This window comes from Rhinopithecus bieti, unplaced genomic scaffold (assembly GCF_001698545.2).
Source record: "Rhinopithecus bieti isolate Rb0 unplaced genomic scaffold, ASM169854v2 scaffold_19969, whole genome shotgun sequence".
Taxonomy (NCBI): domain Eukaryota; kingdom Metazoa; phylum Chordata; class Mammalia; order Primates; family Cercopithecidae; genus Rhinopithecus; species Rhinopithecus bieti.
This window is the reverse complement of record NW_016810434.1, coordinates 540,795-564,971: the sequence shown is the minus strand read 5'-3', so window position 1 is coordinate 564,971 and position 24,177 is coordinate 540,795. Positions and strand designations below refer to the sequence as shown.

At 46.7% G+C, this 24,177-nt stretch overlaps 1 protein-coding gene across 3 annotated transcripts in view; it reads left to right on the top strand.

Annotated features, from left to right (window-relative positions):
• The first annotated feature begins 3,528 nt into the window (after positions 1–3,528).
• Positions 3,529–24,177, top strand: part of SCTR (secretin receptor) — a 68,554-nt gene continuing 47,905 nt past the window's right edge. For 2 of the 3 annotated variants that reach the window (XM_017891990.1, XM_017891989.1), the window contains exons 1-2: positions 3,529–3,860; positions 19,577–19,697. In XM_017891990.1, coding sequence (XP_017747479.1) covers positions 3,789–3,860; positions 19,577–19,697 — 193 coding nt within the window. In that variant the 5' untranslated portion in view covers positions 3,529–3,788. Of the gene's footprint in view, positions 3,861–14,991; positions 15,079–19,576; positions 19,698–24,177 lie in introns of those variants that run through there. The other variant, XM_017891991.1, reaches the window with a different exon arrangement.

The window sequence follows — 24,177 nt, the reverse complement described above, 5'->3', positions numbered from 1 at the left end:
ATAGGATTCTTGCTAAAGGCAGACCAAGGGCTTAAATATCAAAGGTGGAGAATGAGGAACCGAAGCAGATATCAAAAGTGATGAGATATCAAGAGTGGAGTAGGAGTTCTTCCTAAACTCACTTCACAGGATCCTTACCGAGACTGGGCTAGGGAAACTGGAAACAGGACGGGGAGCCAAGGTCGAGGCTCAGTTGGGAAGAGGGCTAGAGGAGCCTGACAAAACTTTAGGCAAGGAGAGTCTTCATCACCCTTCAGACCTCCTGTTGCCAATCCCTCCACCTCACCATCCCTTGCTGGTCCCTGCCTACGCCCTGCACATAGTCCTTTCATTAAACTCCCTTTGATTAAACCATTTGAGCAACAGTTTCTCCTCCTGCCAGGCCCCTGCCTGCTGGCCCCTACCTACTTCACATAGCTCTTTTAATTAATAAGAAGATGTGCACAAAAGAGCTTGCCAAGCCCTAAGTATAAGGAGACCATCTCCATGTTGGAGAGGAATCCTAGTACTGTGTAAAGAGCTTTTGGCACCAAGGAAAAACTTCTTCTTTGCCCCCTGAAGTTCCACTGAAAATCAACTGAAAAAAAAAGGCAGATTCATAGGAAAAAAGGCATGCAAATTTTAAAATGTGCACAGGAGTCTTTCAAAATACAAGAACTCAAAGAAATGGCCAGAGGGCAGACACTTTTATGTACCATCTTGAAGTTACAGGAAGAATGGGGGCTTATGGTGTGTGGCAAAATAGGTTGGGGGGTGGTGGAGAAGAGGAGGCCTGGCTGGTAAAGTTGGGCTTGTTACGCAGATGAAACCTCACAGGTAGCAGGCCTAAGAGAGGACAAATGGTATGTGCATGTCTTTCAGACCGTTAAGGTGTCTAACTCTCAGTTAACCTTTCTTAGATCTGGACACGGGGAGGTTCCACAGAGAAAGCCTGGCTGCATCAGTGCAGAGTTCTGTCTCCAGATGCACTCTCCCCAATAAAAGACAGCTTTGCAGGGCTACTTCTGTTTGGAGGCCCTCTGAACAGTCATCTCAAAATATCTCAAATAAGTATATTTTGGGGTGAAATATTTGGTTTCCTTCACGACATAGGCTTGGGCTCAGTCCTGGATTCAAATCTTAGCTCCTCCCCTTATTAGCTGTGCTGATAGAGGCAAGCATTTATCTTTCCTAAGCCTCAAGTTCCCATCTCTTATATGGTCTTGGAGGACTGGATATGATAACACATCCGAGCTTCCTAACAGACTCCCCAGCGTACGACAGGTGGTAAATAGATGGTTAGTTTCCCTACCTCTTCCCTTCTACCCCTGTTGTGAAACTGTTGTCTCAGGCAGGTTTTAAGGACCTTTCAAGGAGCACTTCAATCCCTTTTCTCAACTCTCCGAGAGGCAGAGCTTCCCGTTTAAGCAAGAATGGCTTGCTACAGGCCAGAAATTTATTGAATTGCCCAGAACTAATGTTGTTTTGCTTTTCATCAGATATCACGAGGCTGTGGCATAAAGCACGGATTGCATTTTTGTGTTGTTTTCTTTTTATTTATTTCAACCCCAAACAGCCACACACGGCATTGTTACAGAAAACATTCAAACAACACAGAGGTCTGTATAGTAAAAACTGCAAGTCCTTACCTCACGCACTTTGCGATGGACATTTAGGGTGCTGAGGTTCAAGGAGCCTAGGAAATAACATTTTTCTTTCCAGCCTGAATCTTGAACCAATTGAGAAATAAGATCAAGACGGATGGGGCCAAATACCACCTTACAAAGTCAGTGTTGTGGAATGTGGTTTGTACTTGTGGGCAAGTGGTTTCGTAACTAAAGCCCAGAATTAGAGAGACCACTACCCTGTTACTGGTGGTACTGGATCAGTTCCAGTACAGCCTCGACCACCCATCACAGCCTGGCCCAGGGAAATCCAGTTACAGGTTCTCTGTAGTGGGGCACACTGTCAAAGGAAGGAGAGAGGAGGGGACCGAACTCATGCCAGTTCCTTAGTCTGAATGCATCAATCATGTAAGCTGGTCTCACCTGTGTATACGTGCATGCATGCATGCATGCGTGTGGGTGCGCAGGACAGAGAGGGAGACAGACAGAGAGAGGGTGAAGGGGTAGAAACAAGTCAGGAGCATTATAGTAATGACTGCTGCCCATGAGAAAGAAAGAAATAAGGGTGGTTCCCTTTCCCCATATATCATCTCGTTTCCTGCCACTGTCACAGTGCTTCCGCAAACATCCTTGCACATTTCATTAGGCCCTTGGGTGAGTATTTATGTAGAAAGAGTTTCTAGAAGGGAGTTGGTGATTATGTATACTTTAGGTGTGATGTGTACTGAGCATTGATTTTGGACCTAGAAGCTGAATGGATTTTCCTCCCTTTTATTACTTCTGGGATTTACCAGCCTCAATTTATTAACAGTCTCTTCTGGTAGGGAAGGCTGCTAAGAACAAGAGCACATTGTTACTTTACCAGCTGCATGGCCGTCTTAGTAGAGGCCAGTTACAGAGAGTCAGGTCAGCCATGGAAGGGCAGATCCAAGCTTTCCTGTCTGAGCCCCTGAGTTGCAGCACCCAGACATGTAATGAAATCTCCTCTACTTTCAATGCCCTCCTCTGTCAAATGGGCATCATATCACCTAGGGGTTTGGGGGAGAATTAAATGAGCTGATGTACTTCAAGTGCCTGGGAGAAAGACAAAGGGGGAGAGAGAAGAGGGAAGGGAGTAGGCACCAGTGCAGACAAAGAAAACTTGAATTTACAAGACCCATCTAGCACTGGGCTCAGTGGCTCATGCCTATAATCCCAGCACTTTGGGAGGCCGAGGTAAGAGGATCTCTTGAGCCCAAGAGTTCAAGACCAGCCTGGGCAACATGGTGAAACCCTCTTTTTTATGTGACAGTACAAAAAGGCCATCTGGGGCGCCTTGTGCTAAGAGGCCAAAAGGAAATCTCCAGGAGTACTCCAGGATAGGGAGCACCCATGGAGTAGTCTACTGGGACTATCTGCCTGAGGCTTAAATAGCCTCCCAGGCGGTTCATCCTCAGGACAGTCCCCAGATGCCTGAGTGTACCACAGATCTTCCTTGGTCATCATCAGAGGAGGAGCTCATCGGAGTGAAACTTCACGGAATGAGCGCTAATGACTTCAATAATTAAGAAAAAAATATAGAAAATCGGAAATAAAGTGCAAGTAGCTGTCCGGGAAGAATAGATGCAACGGGCCTTGACTGTGTCACAGCTTTCGGTCTGAGAGTGGGTATTATCAGACGTGTTGTTAGGGGTGAGAAAGCCGAGGCTTACAAGGTGACCTAAGTTGCCCACCGACCCCCCAGCGAGCTTGCGCCTTCGGTCCGTGAACTCCAGAAACAGTGCTCTTTCTGGACCCGGGGTCGGGCGGGATTGCCGCGTGGAAGACTAAGCCAGCGTGCCCTCTCCTGGCCTCCTCCAGCTTGGGCCCAGCCTGCGGGAGCCTACTCCGGCCCCTGTGCCCTCCCTCTGCCTCCTCCCCTGCTGGCCTCCGCGCCGGCCCCCAGCCAGTCCCCCGCCGGGTGGAGGAAGCGCGCCGGAGGCGCCGCGTCCTGATCAATGGGCCGGGCGGCTTAGCGCGCGCGGCCACCTGGTCCGAGGAGAAGCAGTCCCCGTGCCCGCCGCAGGTCGGGTGGCTCAGCCATGGCTCCTCTGGGAGCAGCGGCCGGCCGGAGCCCGGGATCCTGCGCGGGGCGCTGAGCTCCCGAGTGGGCAGAGCGCACAGGCGGGTGGACGTCGGGGCGCCCTCGGGGAACGTGCGGGCACCATGCGTCCCCACCTGTCGCCGCCGCTGCAGCAGCTACTACTGCGGGTGCTGCTCGCCTGCGCCGCGCACTCGGTGAGTACTGCCCCCTTCTGAAGGCTAGGGGCCCCCGGGAGCGACAGTCTCGCCGCTTCTCCGGCCTCGGCAGGATGCGGGTGGGGGGGACTAGCAGATCTTCCGCTGAGGAATGGAGACTCTTCCCTCCCAATCCTCCCAACATGAATCTCTCGCAGCTCTTCTCCGGAGGGACCCCTTCCCAAAGAAAAACATCGTGCGCGCCAGGCGAAGGCAGCTCCAAGATGAATCCCCCTGCCCTCCACCCACCCCTTCCTCTAGCCTGGCTTCTGGGACCCTCCTAGACTGAAATTCTGGAGCCGCCCTGGGCAGTGCCTATCGTGTCCTGGGCGCTTTGCCTCCAATCTTTCCTTGAAACCTCTCAATCACCTTTCGAGGCTGCTATTATCAGCCTCACTTTATAGACAAGGAAAGGAAGTGAGAGGGGGAATAATCTGCCCCCAAACCTTGACATTTTCACACTCACGGGCTGCAGATGGGAAAACCTGAAGGAGCTCTGGCAAGAGCTTCCGGGTCTGCGATGGGACCGTCTGCCACTCTCCCCACACCCTCTCGTGCGGGATGCGGCTCCCTAATGTCTGCGTGTCTGGTGGCTGCTGGGTGCTGCTGTTCCCCAAAGCCAGGTCCTGGTAAGGGGCTGGAGGAGGAAAATACTACTACTAATAATAATAGCGGCAGGATGGGTGGTTTGTTTTTCTTTCCTACAGAAATTCCTGGGAGTCCCGGGCCTCTCGGAGCTCTGGGATGTGTGATAAAGAGAGTGGCCCCACCCAGACCAGCAGAAAGGAAGGAATGGGGAGGGAGTGGGGGTTAGAGGTGGGGGCCAGATTCCAGAATCATCCCTTCCCACTAGCATTCCAAACTGGTCCCCAAGGCGTCTGTTCCAAGAAGCTCCTTAGGGAAAGTGCTTGGGGACCCGGTTGAGTCTCTGATCTCTGTCCTGGGCAAGTCTCCTGGTGTCCAACCTCCTTGTCTTCCCGTAGTCCCCTCCGGTTGGATTATAAGGAAAACCAATGCTCCCAGAGCCGACCAGAGTGTTGACACTCAGGAGATGCTCATTTTTCTGGTAGCCCCAAGACTTTCAGTAGCAGTAGTTGGGATGAGTGCAATTTGGAGCTTGCTTAGAACTCCCTTTCCACAGTGGAGCCTCCTCTCTTCAGTGGCAGTGCTGGCCTTGGAAGATGCTAGAGCAATAGCATGCACTCATGAGTTTCGACTCCCAATTTGGAGAAATGCCAACTGGGATACTGGGGACAGTGTCAAGCCAGGTAGAGCCTGGAGGTGTGTTATTCCGTGGCTAGGCGTGGGAGAGGCAATAGCTCCTTCCTTGGGACCCTCCCAGCCTCCTTCTTAAGTATTTGCAGTGACTCTGAGACTGTCATAACTGGTACCTCGAGTGCAGGACTGAGGTTCAGTCTGCATTTTTGTCTCAAGAAAATCCCTGGATTATCACAGGAATCAGTGGAAGGAGAAAATGAAACGCTTCCCTTGGTTTAAGTCTTCAGTGTACCTTGGAAGGATGCTTCATTATGCTCTGGCCCCAATCCCTTATTTTAAAAATGAGCACACTGAGGCCCTCAGAGAGAAGGGAGCTGCCCGACATCAGAGCCAGGACTAGCGGCTCTGCTAGCCCCACACACCCCACTTAACCCACTAAGGTTAGCACCCAGGTCTCTTGATTCCCAACCATCCAGGACTCTGTCTGTTATGCCCCTTTTTTTCTTTTCCTTTTTTTTTTTTTTTTTTTTTTTTTTTTTTTTTTTTTTTTTTTTTTTGAGACGAAATTTCACTCTTGTTGCCCAGGCTGGAGTGCAATGGCGCGATCTCAGCTCACTGCAACCTCCACATCCCAGGTTCAAGCGAGTCTCCTGCCTCAGTCTCCTGAGTAGCTGGGATTACAGGCGTACGCCACCATGCCCAGCTAGTTTTTTGTATTTTTAGTAGAGATGGGGTTTCTCCATGTTGGTCAGGCTGGTCTCAAACTCCTGACCTCAGGTGATCCGCCTGCCTCTGCCTCCCAAAGTGCTGGGATTAGAGGCATGAGCCACTGCGCATTACTGTCTTACATAATCATAAGATGGTTTTCTGTGTAGAAGTCGTGGTCTTCGGATTACTTTATGGCTTCTGTAGACCTTATATCTCACACTTCTTGGCTAAGAACGTCTGTAATAAATAGGAGTGAAACTGACCTACTTTGGCTGGAATATTTCCCAGCCTCTGGAGCCCTGCTTTCCTTCTGTTTGACTCTGGGTGGTCAGACATTTGATTCTGAAATCTAAGTGTGTTCAAATAATTTTTTATTCATTTGAAGCTCCCCTCGAGGGGATTATAGGCATCTTCCTAATGGAGGGGGGTCACTGAGGGCAAATTGCTTATTACCACTCTCCCTTTACTCCATATAGGGAGGCGTCAGAAGTGACCCTTGTAAGTGGAACCCAAAAAGTGGTGATGGCCGAATGGGGCAGTTTTCTGAGGCCTCCCATAAGAAATACTGAGCACACACCCCCTCTGCAACCCCATCCCCATGCATCTCATGAGAACTTTTTACCTGGAACATCACTGTAATTATTTACTAACACATCTGTCCCCCAAACCCCAATACACACACTTTAAAGTTGAACATGGAGCCTCATCTTGTTCATCTTCTATCCCTAGAGTCTGTCACCAGTGTAAGAGGGAGCTCAATGACTGTGTGTTGAATGAATGCATGGATGACTGAATGAAATGATGATGATCCAGCAACGAATAATGAAGAATCATTTCTTGAAAGGACTCTTTACTTGCTAAATCGTACAGAAATGTGTCAGGCCATAGAAAAAGAGTCACTCAAGGTAGGGCTTTTTAATCCATGGCATTTGGCAAACCGCCAATTTGTTAACCTTAGTGAGTTAAGTGAAGTGTGTGGGGCTGGTTTTTCCTTCAAGCAGAGTTTCTTAACACTATTGACATTTGGAGCCAGATAATTCTCTATTGTGAGAACTGTCCTTGCATTGCACAATGTCTAGCAGCATCATGGACCGCTACCCTCTAGCAGCTCATGATCTCTCTAAAACTGTGACAACAGAAAATGTATCTAGACACTGCCGAAATTTTTCTGGGGATAGGGAGGGCAAAATTGCCCCTGCTTGAGAACCACTGCCTTAAAGGTTGTCATGTTTCAGGACAGATACACAGATAGGACTAAGAATAGGTATTCATTTCACATTGGGTTTGGGGCAGTGGGGTTGGTGATAGGGCATCTGAGTCAGAGAATGGAAACAGGTGTGTCTGATGAAAACCAGTCTCCAAACTGGACAAAGGACTTCTGCAGAGAATGGGTTCCTTGATCTATTCCACCCTCCCTTCCCTTCTTTCCTCTCCTGTCTCCATCCCTCCTCAGTTGATGGCTAAGAAATATAACAATTCCAAGCACGGGGTCTGGCACGTGGAAGCCTTCGGTACATGGTGGTCGCTGCCCTGTCCTGTCATGCATCTGGACCCAGAGACTGACAAGCCCTGTGGCTGCACAGTGGGCAGAACCTTAGAAAGGCCTGCAAGCATTGCCTGCAGAGCTGATAATTGCCCTGTTACCCGGGCTGCAGTGCAATGGTGCAATTATGGCTCACTGCAGCCTTTAACTTCCTGACTCAAGTGATCTTCCCACCTCAGCCTCCCAAGTAGCTGGCACTACAGACACCTGCCACCATCCCCATCTAATTATTTTATTTTTTGAGAGATGGGTCTCACCATGTATCCCAGGTTGGTCTTGAACTCCTGGGCTCAAGTGATCCTCCTGCCTTAGACCCCCAAACTGTTGGTAATATAGGCATGAGCCACCATGCCCAGCCTGGGAGCTGATTATTGATGAGTTTTCAGAGGAAGGCCACTGGAGATTTTTTTGTGTGTGTGTACCTGGAAAAACACTTTCTAGTTTCCTGAAGAAGTATTTGCGGATTTCTTTTTAAATGTTTATTATCCCTGAAGTTAATAAGTGAAGGATGATGATGATGATGAAGCCTCTTTTAATTGACTCTTATTTTCCACGGGACACTCTGCTGAGTCCCTCCTAACACTAACACTCACATCAACAGTTATTAGCCCCATGGTGCAAATGAGGAAATGGATGCTTGGAGAGACGTGAGGCCATTTGCTTAAGACCACCCAGCTGGACATGGTGACATGAGACCTTAAACCTAAACCTGAAAGAAGAAACCAAAACTTTGTTTTCTTTTCTTTTGCCCTTTTCTTTTCTTTTCTTTTCTTTTCTTTCTTTCTTTCTTTCTTCCTTCCTCCCTCCCTCCCTCCCTCTTTCTTTCTTTCTTTCTTTCTCTCTCTCTCTCTCTCTCCCTTTCTTTCTTTCTTTCTTTCTTTCTTTCTTTCTTTCTTTCTTTCTTTCTTTCTTTCTTTCTTTCTTTCTTTCTTTCTTTTGACAGAGTCTCACTCTGTCACCCAGGTTGGAATGCAGTGGCGAGATCTTGGCTCACTGCAACCTCCATCTCCCAGGTTCAAGCGATTCTCCTGCCTCAGCCTCCTGAGTAGCTGCGACTACAGATGTGCGCCACAATATCTGGCTAATTTTTGTATTTTTTAGTAGAGATAGGGTTTCACTATATTGGCCAGGCTGGTCTTGAACTCCTGACTTCTTGATCCACCTGCCTTGGCCTCCCAAAATGCTGGGATTACAGGTGTGAGCTGCTGCAGAGCTTCTTAATCAGCACATGCATCTGCTCCAAAAGTGAGGCCTGCTCCAGGTTTCTGGTGCCCAAGGGGCTGTCATAAAATTCTCTCCCAAACTTCAAAATAGCATTAATTTTCATTTAAACTAATCAATTCGTGAAACATAAAAAAATACTGAGTTACACACAGCGTTTATTGAGGGGCCCAGGAATGAGCATGGGGTCATAAAATCCAAGAGGAGGAGATACCATTTCCCAGACGGTTTAGGGGAGTCCACCTAGGCGGGGCGCGGTGGCCCACACCTGTAATCCCAGCACTTTGGGAGGCTCAGGCAGGTGGATGGCTTGAGTCCAGGAGTTCAAGACCAGCCTGGGCAACATAGGAGACTTTGTCTCTACAAAAAATTAAAAAAATTAGCTGGGTGTGGTGGTGTGTGCCTGTGGTCCTGGCTGCTTAGGAGGTTGAGGTGGGAGGAATGCTTGAGCCCAGGAAGTAGAGGCTGCAGTGAGCCATGATTGTGCCACTGCACTCCAGCCTGGGTGAAAGCGTGAGACCCTGTCTCAAACAAACAAACAAACAAACAGTATTTAAAGTGTATAACATGGTATTTTGAAATGCACAATGAAATGATTACTATAGTCAAGCAAATTAACATATGTTTCTTCACAAAGTTACCATTTGTGTGCGTGTGTGTGTGTGGGTGTGTGGTAAGAGCACCTGAAATCTACTCTTTTGGTAAAATTCCAGTGTACGATACAGTATTATTATTATTGTTATTAGTTTTGAGACAGAATTTCACTCCTTTTGCCCAGCCCGGAGTGCAATGGTACAATCTCGGCTCACTGCAACCTCTGCCTCCCGGGTTTAAGAGGTTCAAGTGATCCTCCCGCCTCAGCCTCCCAGGTAGCTGGGATTAGAGGCATGCACCACCATGCCTGGCTAATTGTGTATTTTTAGTGGGGACAGGCTTCCCATCCCATTGGCCAGGCGAGTCTTGAACTCCTGACGTCAGGTGACCCGCCCACCTCAGCCTCCCAAAGTGCTGGGATTATAGGCCTGAGCCACCACACCAAGCCTGATACGGTATTATTAACTATAGTCCTCATGCTGTACATTAGATCTCTAGACTTATTCATCCTGGTGTAACTGCAACTTCATACCCTTTGACCTGTATCTCTCCATTCCCACCCCCTCCCAGGCCCTGGCAACCTTCATTCAACTCCCTGCTGCTTTGCATTCAACTTTGTAATATTCCACATATAAGTGAGATCATGCAGTATTTTCCTTTCTGTGACCGGCTTATTTCACTTAGCACCATGTCTTTCAAGTTTATTCATGTTGTCACTAATGATAGGATCTCCTTTTTTAAAGCTAACTGGTATTCCATTGTATATATGCAGCATGTTTCTTTATCCACTGATCTGTTGATAGACACGTAAGTTGCTCCCACATCTTGGCTATGGTGAATAGTGCTGCAGTGAGCATGGGGGTGCAGGTACCTCTACAAGGTGCTGATTTCATTTCCTTTGGGTTTATGACCAGAAGTCTGATTCCTGAATCATATGTTAGTTCTATTTTGAATTTTTTTGAATAAATAGTTACACTGAGACACTAGGAAATACCCAGCGCATCTTAGAGGCATGCAGTACTGGGCACCTCGTTCCCTTTCATCTTGCCAGCAACATGGCTCAGTCCAATGTGTTCTGAGTCTGACGGCCTCAGAATCAGGGAAGCTGATAGTGGAACTCACTCAGAAGCCAGAGTCCTGGGAACCATGGGGGGACCACTGGTGCAAGTTCTGAAATCCAAGGCTGGAGAACCTGGGGTTCGGATGTTCAAGGACAGGAGAAGAAGGGTGTACCAGTTCCAGGAGAAAGAGAGAGAGAGAGAGAGTGAGTGAATTTACCTTTGTCTGCCTTTTTTGTTGTATTCAGGGCCCAGCCGATTGGATGGTGCCTGCCCACATTGAAGGCAGATCTTCCCCACTCAGTCTACCAACTCCTGAGCCAATCTCCTCCAGCAACACCCAGAGATAGTGTTTTACCAACAACTATGCAGTTAGTCCTTAATCTAGTCAAGTTGACCCTGAAAATTAACCATTTCAAAGACAATCCTCACTTCTTGCTTAAATGGTAGAGCCATCTCATAGGGGTTCTTTACTACTTCTCTGACCTCATCCTCCTTCCTTCTCAAAATGGCAGACTTGGCAATGTGACTCCCATTTACAATTCCTCACAGCACTCACCACAGAGACCATCCTGGCCAATACGGTGAAACCCCATCTCTACTAAAAATACAAAATTTAGCTGGGCTTGGGTTATCTGGCCATTGACTTCTTTGGCCCCTGTTGGAGACCATGAGCTTCAAGGACAGAATCTATGTCCCATTCACCTTCATGTCACCAGTGATGGGCAGACTGCTGAGCATATAGTAGGTGCCCAATAAATGTTTGCTAAAATCTTGAATTTTGAACAGGTTATACAATGATGACTTTCCTGTTCTTATTTCTCATTATACAAACTAGACTACTACTTCCCTTTCCACTCTTGAAGCGATTTCTTTCCAGTCTCTGGTTGTTAGGCAAGTAATTATAAAGTATGAGAAGAGAAATGATGTTGAGTCTCTTTACCTTATTCAGATTTTTTTTCTTTTTTGAGACAGAGTCTAGCTCTGTTGCCTGGCTGGAGTGCAGTGGCATGATCTCAGCTTACTGCAACCTCCACCTCCCAGGTTCCAGTGATTCTCCTGCCTCAGCCACCTGAGTAGCTGGGATTATAGGCACGTGCCGCCACGTCCAGCTAATTTTTGTATTTTTAGTAGAAACAGGGTTTCACCATGTTGGCCAGGATGGTCTCTGTCTCCTGACCTTGTGATCCACCCACCTCAGCCTCCCAAAGTGTTGGGATTACAGGAGTGAGCCACCGTGCCCAGCCCTTATTCAGAATTTAAAAGATTTTTATTATATATCCTGCTGTATTTTACCATCTCAGACTTAAGAGTCCAAAATTAAACTCCAAAATAGCTAACAGAACCCCCTTGACATCTTTTCTCTCTTATTGGTTCGGCTTTGTTTTTCTTTCTCTCTGCAGACTGGATTTTTCTGTTGCTTTCTATGGGATAGAATATGGCTGCTCCATGGCCTCCAAGTTTGCATGCTTTGGGAATGGGAGAGATTGGATTTCTCCCCATGCCAACACCAAATACCCAAGGAAGGCAGATCATCCCACACCTAGTTAGGTTTTCTCCTTCGGTCTAATCCGTGGGATAGGATCACACAGCATAAACCACTCAGCCTAGGCATGAAAGGATTCTTCCTAGGAAGAAGTTGTTGGCTCAGAGGCTTAGTAGACACCTCAAAACATGTCTACCATCTGGAAAAACACCCGGAAGAAAGAGATGGTGGAAGTTGATCACGGAATCATCAAGCAAGAGGTGAACTTTTACACTCCAGTGGGACCAACATGACTATGTGTTGAGTGACACGAAGGGTGATACTCCCTGCAGAGACGCTATTAGACATGCAGAGACTCACACAGTTTACAACTTAAGCACCTCTTCTTTAAAAAAATACCGTAATTATATGTAGCCAAACCAAAACTCAATGTAAAATATGGGATACTAAGAAGTGGAATTTACCCAGGAAAGCAGTGGATGGGCACCAGTTCCATGGTTCTGCAAAAGACCCTAGAAAAGATTCAGTTCAGCAAATCAAAGGGCTGCTTGAAGAACACCCCAGAGAAGAAATAGGCAATGTTACACAAAGCTGCTCTCTTCAGAACCTTGAAGTACAGCTCTGACGTGTAATTAACGAGGTGAAGGCCTGTGAATTTTGTGAAGAACAAGAAAAAAGAAAGTGGATTTAAAATTCTAGGAAGAGACAAAAGTTATACAAAGCATTTGTGGTCTAAATATTTTAAAAGCCAAACTTTGACGTGATTTTAGCAATATTTCCAAAACTCCATGTAATGATGGCTTAGACTCAGTCTCTGAAACCAAAGAGGAAAGAATATGAAATGTATGTTTTGTTTAGTTAATAAAATAATAAAATAATATAGGAAAGTACCATTTAGTGATTTTTCTCTGACAGTCTCTTATTAAATTTATGAGAATTTTTTTTTTTAATATGCTTAGGGCTTTCAGTTTAAGATGACAGATTGACCACATGTGTTTATCTGCTTTGCCTCTGGAAACACTTTTAAAATGACAGTAAAGGAATAGAAAAGGGATAAACCCATACAAAGAGAACAAAACAAGAGACAGAGATGAAGCAGACATTTCCAGAAATCTTTGGAAAATGAAAAGTGGATGAAGTGATAGCTGTATGGAAAAAATAACCTCAATGCCTGTAGCGGGCAGAAGAGAAACTGTCAAGTCACCCTGTGGCACCCTGGAAAGGCCCCAGACACTGAGGAGAGTCCACCCATAAACCCCAGCAGTGGGCTCCCTCTTGGCCTGGTTATGTTACAGTGAAGGCCACCAGGCAAGAAGATGTTTAGGTCCACAGTGGTTCCAGGGACTGTGTTACTGTCTCAGGCTTAGATCGGACATTGAAGAGGGCCTCCAAGGTGGAAGCAAGCAACCATGAGAAAGGTGCCTTGAAGAAACAGATCATGCAGACAAGAGGAGACAAGACATACAACTAATATTTGGAAATCCTTTGTGAAAAGGATGCCTGAGCCACAAAACCAGAAAAGGATGCTATGGAAAAGGAATCATCTGAGAATAAGAAATGATTCTTGGAAGTTAAATGTATGAAACCAAACACTCATAAAAGAACTCTACAGATAATGTCAAGGAAATCTTCTATAAAGAAAATCACAAAGGCTGGGCGTGGTGGCTCACACCTGTAATCCAGCACTTTGGGAGGCTGAGGAGAGTTGATCACCTGATGTCAGGAGTTGGAGACCAGCCTGACCAACATGGTGAAACCCCGTCTCTACTGAAAATACAAAAATTAGCTGGGTTTGGTGGCACGCACCTGTAATCCTAGCTACTTGGGAAGCTGAGGCAGGAGAATCAGTTGAGCCTGGGAGACAGAGGATACAGTGAGCTGAGATTGCACCACGGCACTCCAGCCTGGGAAACAGAGCGGGACTCCATCTCAAAAAAAAAAAAAAAAAAAAGGAGATCACAAAGACAAAATGGTAGAATAGCAGAGAAGGATGAAAAGATTGGAGGATCAGTGCACCTCGTCCAATACTCTGCTAATAGAAATTCCAGGGAGACAGCATACATATGAAGGGAGGAAATAATAAATTAAAAACATAATATTTTTTAAATTCCCAGAAATGAACACAAGTCTTCAGATTGAAATGCCCACTGAGTATCCAATCAATAAATTTAAAAAGAACCATTTCCTCAAGGAATTTCAAAATACCTAAAAACAAAGAAAAATCTTACATATTTCTAGGGTCAAAACAAAAAAGTTGCATTCAAAAGGTTTAGAATCAGAATTGGATTTCTTATTAACAATACAGGAAGAGGAGAAATGTCTTCAAAATTGTGAAGGAAAATTATTTCACCCTAGTGTTTTCTACCCAAATTGTTAGTTTAATAATTAATTAAATTAGTAAAAACATTTTCACTTCTGCAAAGATTCAGAAAGTTACCCCACGTACTTTTCTTAGGAGGTTACTAGAGAATTCTGTGCTTTTTCAAAATGAGAGCAAACCAAAGCAAAAGCCTGGATAACTAGGAAATGAGACTCCGGCCAGGAGACAGGGAGAGGGCACCCCAAACCACAGCCAGGTAGCAGGCCTGTGTGGAGTAGAGGAAGGGGAACTCTGAGACAGAAATCTCCAGAGGAAGGACTGTGGATAGATGTGAAACAGAGCTGTGGGAGCACTTGGAAAAATTAGCCATATGTACATGGAAAACTAATCCAATGAAAAAACAGTAATGATTGACCTCAGGAAAAACAAAATGTACAAGAAAGACACATAATCATTTTACGTAATTTGACTCAGCAGCGGACAATATTTCATAGTCAAAATAAGTCATTATAAATATAGACCATTCTTCACTAAAAATGAAATGAAGATTAGTATATGTAATATATGGGGGGAGAAGTATATGTAGGAAGATTTTAAAACATCTCATCTTTATCTTCCCTAATAGGAAGTTTTGACTGTCTTGGATTTAAAAAACAAGAAATAACAACAATATAAGAACGTAATTTTTTTTTTTTTTTGGAGACGGGGTCTCACTCCTTCACCCAGGCTGGAGTGCAGTGGCGGGATCTCGGCTCACTGCAAGCTCTGCCTCCCAGATTCCCGCCATTTTCCTGCCTCAGCCTCCTGAGTAGCTGGGACTATAGGCGCCGCCACTACGCCCAGCTAATTTTTTTTTTTTTTTTTTGTATTTTAGTAGAGACGGGGTTTCACCGTGTTAGCCAGGATGGTCTCGATCTCCTGAACTCGTGATCCGCCCGCCTCAGCCTCCCAAAGTGCTGGTATTACAGGTGTGAGCCACTGCGCCCAGCCAAGAATATAATTTTGAAACATGCAGACGAAAATGAAAATAAACAACTATAAAGAGTTGAAAACGGTTGCCTGGAGAGCAGGTAAAGGTTGTGGAAGGGAACTACTATTTGTCATTATACTCTTTGGTACTAGTACAAAAGAAAAAAGCTCAATGTGGTTATCCAAACTCAATTACAAAATTTAAAGGGATTTTAAAAAAATGAATAGCTCTTGTTTTGAGGAAAATTTTACATAAAGTTCAGCAGTTCTTTCATCTTCATTTGTCCCTCCTGTGAATTACAAGTAAAATTGTATTTAATACTTTTAAATGTAATGAGTATATACAATATGTGTACATATACACATGCATATAGCTACTAACTATCAGCCTCTCCCCGTCTTCTCTAGGTTGATGGAGATAGTAAGAGGGCTTGTTTCTCATGTCCCACATCTTCTGGGTGGTTGCTCCATGGGGCCACATGCTCTTCCCAGCCGCTCCCAGTAACCCTGGGGACTCCAGTTCCTCCTTGCTGGTCACCACCTGGAAACATGGACTCAGTCCTCTCAGCAGAATGACATTCCTGTCTCACAGACGTTGGTGGACACCACGCATTTCTTTAGTTGGATACGCCCATCACTACCACCACCACCGCATTGTCTTGGCTTGTTACCTTTTAGAGGAAGGATCAAGGGCAAAAGAAATGTGGGATGCTCCACTTCACACCCACGAGGATAGCCATCATAAAACAACAATAGCAATAGAAAAAGAACAAGTACTGGTGAGGACGTGGAGAAATTGGCACCCTTGTACCTGGCTAGTGGGGTAGCCCCTGTAGAAAACAGTTGTGCAGTTCCTGAAAAAGTTAAAAATATAATTATCGTATGATCCAGCAATTCAACCTCCGGGTATATACCCCAAAGAACTGAAAGCAGGGACTCAACAGATATTTGTACGCCCATGTTCATAGCAGCATTATTCACAATAGCCAAAAGATGGAAGCAAACCAGGTGTCTATCAACAGTTAAGCAGATAAACCAAATGTGGTCTATCTATACAATGAAATATTATTCAGCCTTAAAAAGAAGGAAATTCGGGGCCGGGCACGGTGGCTCACGCCTGTAATCCCAGCACTTTGGGAGGCCGAGGCAGGTGGATCACGAGGTCAGGAGATCGAGACCATTCTGGCGAACACGGTGAAACCCTGTCTCTACTAAAAATACAAAAAAAAAAAAAAAAATTAGCCAGGCGTGGTGGCGGCGCCTGTAGTCCCAGCTACTCTGGAGGCTGAGGCAGGAGAATGGCATGAACCCGGGAGGCAGAGCTTGCAGTGAGCTGAGATCGCGCCACTGCACTCTAGCCTGGGCGACAGAGCGAGACTCCGTCTCCAAAAAAAAAGAAGGAAATTCTGGTTTTCTGTCCTCATAAGTGGGAGTTGAACAATGAGAACACATGGACACAGGGTGGGGAACATAACACACAGGGGCCTGTCGGGTTGTGGGGGGCTGGGGGAGGGATAGCACAAGGAGAAATATGTCATGTAGATGACGGGTTGATGGGTGCAGCACACCGACATGGCACATGTATACCTGTGTAACAAACCTGCATATTGTGCACATGTACCCTAGAACTTACAGCATAATAAAAAAAGAAGGAAATTATGATACATGTTGCAACATAGATTAACCCTGAAAATGTGCTGAGTGAAACAAGCAAGGTGCCAAAAAACCAATATTGTGTGATTCATTTATATGAGGTACCTAGAACAGGCAAATTCTTAGAGTCAGAAGTAGAATAGAGGTTACCAGGGGCTGGGGGATTGGGGGGATGTGGAGTTATTGTTAAATGATGAGTTCAGAGCTTCTGTTTGGGGTAATGCAAATGGATACTGGGGATGGTTGCACAACATTGTGAGGGTACCTAATACCACTGCATTGCACACATTAAATGGTTAAAATGGTAAATTTTATGTTACGTATATTTTACCACAGTTTTAAAAAAAGAAATGTTGGATGAGAAGAAAAAGTTAAACTATCCTCCATTATTACTGTTTCTATAGTTCAAAGGAAAATCACCAAGGAAGTTGAACTTTTATTGCACGGGGCTTCCCATTATAGATATGTTATCCCATTTCTAACCTTGCTCTGTTGCTCTTAAGACAGTCCTCTTTGCCAGAGTACCCCTTTCTTTAAATTCTCACAGTGGAAATTGCCACCTACTTTTGGGAAACCTCATTCACTAGCCACACACATTGATGCTGCCCTAGAGATTCTTTCCCACCCTGTATCAGTCAGCTAGGCTGCATAACAATTGCACACATCTCGGTGCCTTGCAGCAATGTGTTTATTTCCCTCTTGGCATTTACAGTTGAGCTAGGGTGTGATTAATCCGGGCTGGGCTCTCCTGGCTTGGTTCCATCCCCTGGGTTAGGTTCAGTCTGTTACACCTATCATTCATTCTAAGATGAGCTGGCTACCCCAGGTTCCAAAATGCAGGTGAGCAAGGACAAGTGTGCAAATGTATTTCAAACCTCTGCTCACATCAAATCACTAATGTCCCATTGACCATGGTCACATGACCAAGGCCAAGCAAAGAAGTACACCTCGGCCACCATGATAGGAGGCATATGTATAAACCCCATAGGGAGTTGAGACCAGTACTTCCAACTACAGCATACTTCTTTCCTGTCCCTGGCAGTACATTTCTTAAGTCTGAGTTACTTCCTGTATATTAACACCAAGAGGATGCAATGGATGTACAACATGATGACTAAAGTTAATAACAATGTATTGTTTTTGAAAATTGCTTAGAGAGTAGTTTTTACGTGTCCTCACCACACACATGAAAGTGAAATAATGCCTATGTTAATTAGCTCAATTAAAGCCTTTCTACAATGTATACATATTCCAAAACAACATGTGCATAACAAATCTATACACTTTTTATTTACCAATGAAAAAAATTAACTTAGGTCAGGCATGGTGGCTCACACCTGTAATCCCAGCACTTTGGGAGGCTCTGAGCCATTTGACCATAGTGCTACCTTAGCTGTCCTTCTCTGGTCCAGAGCTTTTGTTTACTTGGGCCAATTTGGAGTGTGGCTTTGTCTCCAGGAACCTCTCTCCCTGTTCCATTATGTTGGAATTTCCATCTGCAAATTGCCAGTGGAGGATTGACCAGGGAGTATAAGACCTGGCCCTCAACCTCTTGGAAGGCTGGGTGGATGACCCTGTCATATCCCCTAACACCATGGGTCTCAGTTTCCTTCCATTTCTTCTTTTATTGCATTATTTTGAGACCTGATTAAGTTAATGTCTGTAAAAGGACTCTAATATTAAAATGCCACATCTGTACTTTGTAAGGAAAGCAGGAGTGCAATGTATTCATCTGTTCAGTTGTTCATTCATACATTCATTCATTATACTTATCAAGTCTCAGGCACCAAATAATGGAGCCATGATAGGAAGCCTACTCTGGAAAGAGTAGTGAATGACTTCTGTTTGCCTCTGAGCCTTTTGACCATAGTGCTACCTTAGCTGCCCTTCTTTGGCCCAGAGCTTTTGTTTACTTGGGCCAATTTGGAGTGTGCCTTTGTCTCCAAGGACTTCTCTCCCTGCTCCATTATGTTGGAATTTCCAGAGACTATGGGCTTCAGCAAGAACCAGGTGAGACCCCACAAGGAAGAGGACAAGAGCAGTAGTGTGTGAACTGTGTGCCACTGGAAAGAGTGAGGAAGTCACAGCTGAGTGCCAGTCCCTCCTCCATCCTCCTGTCCAACTCCTCCCTGCAGTTGCTGTTCTCGGTGGGATGTATGCTGTCTTCTGTGGGACGAGAAGATGGTTAAGTGTACGTTTCAAAGAACTTGTCTGAATCAAAAGTAGGTTTTCAGGCTGGACACAGTGGCTCATGCCTATAATCCCAGGAGTTTGATACCAGTCTGGGCAACACAGTGAGACCCCCTTCTCTATTATGTGTGCGTGTGTGTGTGTACATATGTGTGTGTGTGTGTGCATTTGTGTGTGTGTGTAAATCTATATCCAGGCATGGTGGCACATACCTGGCCTGTAGTTCTAGCTACTGGGGGCACTGAGGTGGGAGGATTGCTTGAGCTCAGGAGATCAAGACTGCAGTGAGCTATGATCACACCACGACACTCCAGCCTGAGTGACAGAGAAAGACCCTGTCTCTAGAAAAACAGAAAACAAGACCAAAGAAAACAAAAAACACTAAGCTTTCAAAAAAGAAAAGACTCACAGAGTTGCAGTAGCATAAAGTAAGTCCCACAGACAAAGAGTAAGGTGCTGAGAAAGCAAACAGCTTGTTGGGCTTAGGAGCCTCGATAAACTTAAGAGCAAAATTTGCAGTGGATGAGCCAGATGATTTACACATCCCAGCTTTCCCAGCTGTGTTCTGAATTCTCCCCAGGAGTGGTTGCCTCCACCTTTCCTGCGGACCAGGAGATCCTTGCAGGCAAGGGCTTTGCTTTACTCGAATCCCCGTTGAATCCCCATTGTCTTGCCCCATTCTCCCCCACGGAAAGTCCTTGTGTGGCAGGATTGAGTTAGTAGCAATGATGAGCATCCCTGGTTTTGGATTTGCAGACTGGAGCCCTTCCCCGACTATGTGACGTGCTGCAAGTGCTGTGGGAAGAGCAAGACCAGTGCCTGCAGGAACTCTCCAGAGAACAGACAGGAGACCTGGACACCGAGCAGCCAGTGCCAGGTATGAGGCTTGCCACAGCCCATGTCCTCTCTTGGGGGTGGAGCATGTCCAGTCCTGCTGGGCAGGAGGAGCTTGTCCTGGGCCAGGATTGGATGTGGGAGGCTGGTCCAGCTTTATTTACTCAGACAATCAGCTGGGGGGGGCCAGGGCTGGAGTGATTCTGGTGAGCAGATCACATGGACCCCAAAGCCACAGCCTTACCACTCTTCTTTTCCTGGGCAAGTGAACATAGCCAGTGTTTTCCTACCATCAGCTTCTGCGTGCTGACTTGGCCAACTTAAGAGCTTGGTGGGAATTTCTTTGCAAGGCAGTTTTCCTCTCATTCATTCTCCCACCTCCCTGCCAGCTCCATGAGTGAGGTAGTAGGAAAGGCAGCCTGGGTCCACAATAGTGTGGGCTGCCTACTGGGTGACACTCACTGGCTGTGTGAACACAGGCAAATTATTTAGCCCTTGGAGTCTCCATTTTCTGATTTATAGAATGGAGGTGGACAGGCGTGGTGGCTCACGCCTGTAATCCCAGCATTTTGGGAGGCCGAGGTGAGTGGATCACCTGAGGTCAGGAGTTTGAGACCAACTTGACCAATATGGTGAAACCCCACCTCTACTAAAAATACAAAATTAGCCAGGCTTGGTGGTGCACGCCTGTAATTCCAGCTGCTAGGGAGTCTGAGGCAGGAGAATTGCTTGAACCCAGGATGCAGAGGTTGCAGTGAGTCGAGATGGCGCCATTGCACTCCAACCTGGGCAACAAGAGCAAAACTCTGTCTCAAAAAAAAAAAAAAAAAAGAATGAAGTGGTGATCCGTTCTACAGCATGGACAAACCTTGGAACATAATGCTAAGTGAAACAAGCCAGATACAAAAGGACACACATTGTGGCTCGGCGTGGTGGCTCATGCCTGCAATCCCAGCACTTTGGGAAGCCGAGGTGGGCAGATCACTTGAGGTCAGGAGTTCAAGACCAGCCTGGCCAACATAGTGAAACCCCATCTCTACTAAAAATACAAAAATTAGCCAGCATGGTGGCGGGCACTTGTAATTCCAGCTACTCAGGAGGCTGAGGCAGGAGAATCGCTTGAGCACGGGAGGTGGACGTTGCAGAGATCATGTCATTGCACTGCAGCCTAGGTGACAGAGGGAGACTCTGTCTCAAAATAAATAAATAAATATTTAAAAAATAAAGGAACACACTGTATGATTTCACTAATATAAAATGTGCAGATGAGCCAAACCTATAGAGACAGATTAGTGCTTACCAGGGCTGAAGGAAGGGACGATGGGAAGTGATTGCTTGAGGGGTATAGGTTTCCTTTTGGAATTGGTAAAAATGTGTTAGAACTGGATAGAGGTGATGTTTCCACAATATTTTATTGTGAAGGTACTAAATCCACTAAACCGTACACTTTAAATCGTTAATGGTTAATGTTATGTTATATGATTTTCTTCAATTTAAAAGAGAGAGGGAAAGAAAACAGAGCCCAGGTTTTAAATTAGAACAGACTGATCTTGAACAAGGCCTCAGTTTTCACATCTATTTTATGGAGTTGGTGTGAAATGAAAAGCATTCATTCAAAGAATGCTTATTTAGCACTTAGTGGTGTCAGGTGAGTGGTGAGAAAGGAGCGTTGTCGGCTGTGTCGGAATGTGTTTTGTGGTGCGTGGCAGGAGCTTAATACCCTGGCTTCACCAGATAGCAATTTGTTTGTTGCATATTACAAAAAGAGCTGGAGCAAAGTTCCAAGATGTCGCCATATTCCGGATTCCTCTCTTTTGCCTGAATGTGTGGCGTCTGTTCTCATGGTCATATAATGGCTGCTGTACCTCCAGGGAGGAGAGGAGAATACCTGCATTTCTGGCAGGAAGAAGAAGAAAGTCACTAGAAGGAGGTTGAGATACACTGGGAAGCCAGACTTTCTTGACACTCTCCCGGTGACTTCTGCGTATACTGCATCAGCCGGAATAGGACTGCATGGCCACCCCAGCTGCAATGGATACTGCAGGTTGAGTTTATAGCTGTGCATGTAACCACCTGGAGCAAAACCAGGTCCTCCTCATAAGAAAGAAGAGAAGGATGGCAGTGGGCAGGCTTTGCCATTGTCACCACGACTCAGCCTGGTGAGGGAGACATGGATCAAGTGATTAGAAATTCATGGCCAGGCGCGGTGGCTCATGCCTGTAATCCCAGCACTTTGGGAGGCCGAGGCAGGTGGATCACCTGAGGTCAGGAGTTCGAGACCAGCCTGGCCAACAAGGTGAAACCCCATCTCTACTAAAAATACAAAATTAGCCGTGTGTGGTGGTGGGCGCCTGTAATCCCAGTTACTCAGGAGACTGAGGCAGGAGGATCACTTGAACCCAGGAGGCTGAGGTTGCAGTGAGCCAAGATTGTGCCATTGCACTCCAGCCTGGGCAACAAGAGTGAAACTCTGTCAAAAGAAAGAAAGAAGGAAGGAAGGAAAGAAGGAAGGAAGGAAGGAAGGAAGGAAGGAAGGAAAAAAGAAAGAAAGAAAGAAAGAAAGAAAGAAAGAAAGAAAGAAAGAAAGAAAGAAAGAAACTCATATAAAATGATGAGATAAGAGCAGTATGTGGGTCTGCCTGAGTGTCTAATCAGGAGGCTTGACCTGGCCTGGGCCTCCATGAGGGCTTTCTTGAGGAAATGATGTTTGAGCCAAGGCCTGAGCCTGACTGGTGGTTACTGAGCACAGACATGAAGGATCCTGCTGCAGGAAGAGCACACAGGGGCTCATCGGCCCTTGGGAGATTTTCATCCTATCCTAAGAGCGGCCAAAAGCCCTGGAGAGTCTTAGGAGGCCAGGGGTGTGACTGTCTGCATTATGAAAGATCACCTCTGCCACAGTGTGGGAGGTGAACTGGAAAAGGACATGAGTAGTTCAGAGAGACCCGCTGGGAGCCCGGTGGTCTAGGCAAGAGATAGGATCATTGGGACTAGATAGGATGTCATTGTTTGGATTCCCCAGAAGCAGGTGATTCCAGGCCAGATCAGTAGGACTGGGAACCAAGACAGGGAAGGGAAGAAAGCTGGTAAATGTTGCGTCATCACTGTGGGCACGTGTGGAACACACGCCTCCAAGTCGCACAGGAGCTGGAGGATGCATCCACCAGTGTCCCATCAGTCAGAGGCGGGGCTGCTTCAGGGCACACAGCTTTCATTCCCTTGCACTGCCAGCCTGCTGTGCTTAGGGACAGAATTGCCTCCAGTAGCTAGAGAAAGCCCCAGACAAAGAGATACCGGGCCAGTGGGTGAAAGTGAGATTGGTTACCCCCAGAAAAGGTTAAGGCTAAGGAGTTACAAGCAGGTCCCGCTGCGAGGGCTGGAGAGGCACACACCCATAGCAGAGCTGTGTGGGTGGAAGACACTGACCACACATGGTGATGAGCTGGGCTGGGAATGAGGTGAGAGACGGAGAATCCAGGATGGCCCCCAGGTGTCTGACTTGAGCAATTGGAGGAAGAAGTAAAGGAAGATCAGTATTTTGGAGGAGAGGAGATAAAAAATCACAAATGTAGTTTTAGACGTGTAGAGCTGAGACTTCAGAGTGGGGATGAGGGCTGGGGATAAACCTCCGCATAGGCGCAGGTGAGGCAGAGGTTGCACCAGGAGAGTACAGGAGCGGGAAGGGAAGAGGACCCAGGAGCCAGTCTGGAGCCCTCCCGGCCCTCATTTGTCAGGAGCAGCTGGAAGCAGAGGAACATGAGGGCGTGTGAGCAGCAGAGGCGGCAGCGTGGATGTGGCAAATGTGCTTTAGCCCATGCACTCGGCCACTGCGCGAGGGACAGGGACAGAACAGACATCTCTCCCATGGTGTGAGCCTTTGCTTTCCCTCTACCTGACTGCACTTTCCCTGTGGCTCTGACTGCACTTGGGGAGCCAGACCATGGTCTTATGGCATTCACGGGGGCACCAAAGAGAGCCTTCTGATTTCCTGCTACCCCCGGCAACTGTGTCTGGGACAGGAAGAAGCAAGGTACCAACAAGGCCAGTCTGAGGTGCAGCCGAACCGCGGGTGCGCCCCACCTCCTCTCCGCAAGGACAATGCCTGAAATTCCAATGCCAGCAGCCCTACGACATAGGGCCTAGAATGCGGAGCCGCTCGGGGGCTGATGGTGAACTTTCGTTTACACTGAGAAGTAAGGGATGGTTATTTTAACACGAGATGTGTTTAAAATGTCCCACTGTGGCCGGGCGCGGTGGCTCAAGCCTGTAATCCCAGCACTTTGGGAGGCTGAGACGGGCGGATCACAAGGTCAGGAGATCGAGACCATCCTGGCTAACACGGTGAAACCCCGTCTGTACTAAAGAATACAAAAAACTAGCCGGGCGACGAAGCGGGCGCCTGTAGTCCCAGCTACTTGGGAGGTTGAGGCAGGAGAATGGCGTAAACCCGGGAGGCGGAGCTTGCAGTGAGCTGAGATCAGGCCACAGCACTCCAGCCTGGGTGACAGAGCGAGACTCCGTCT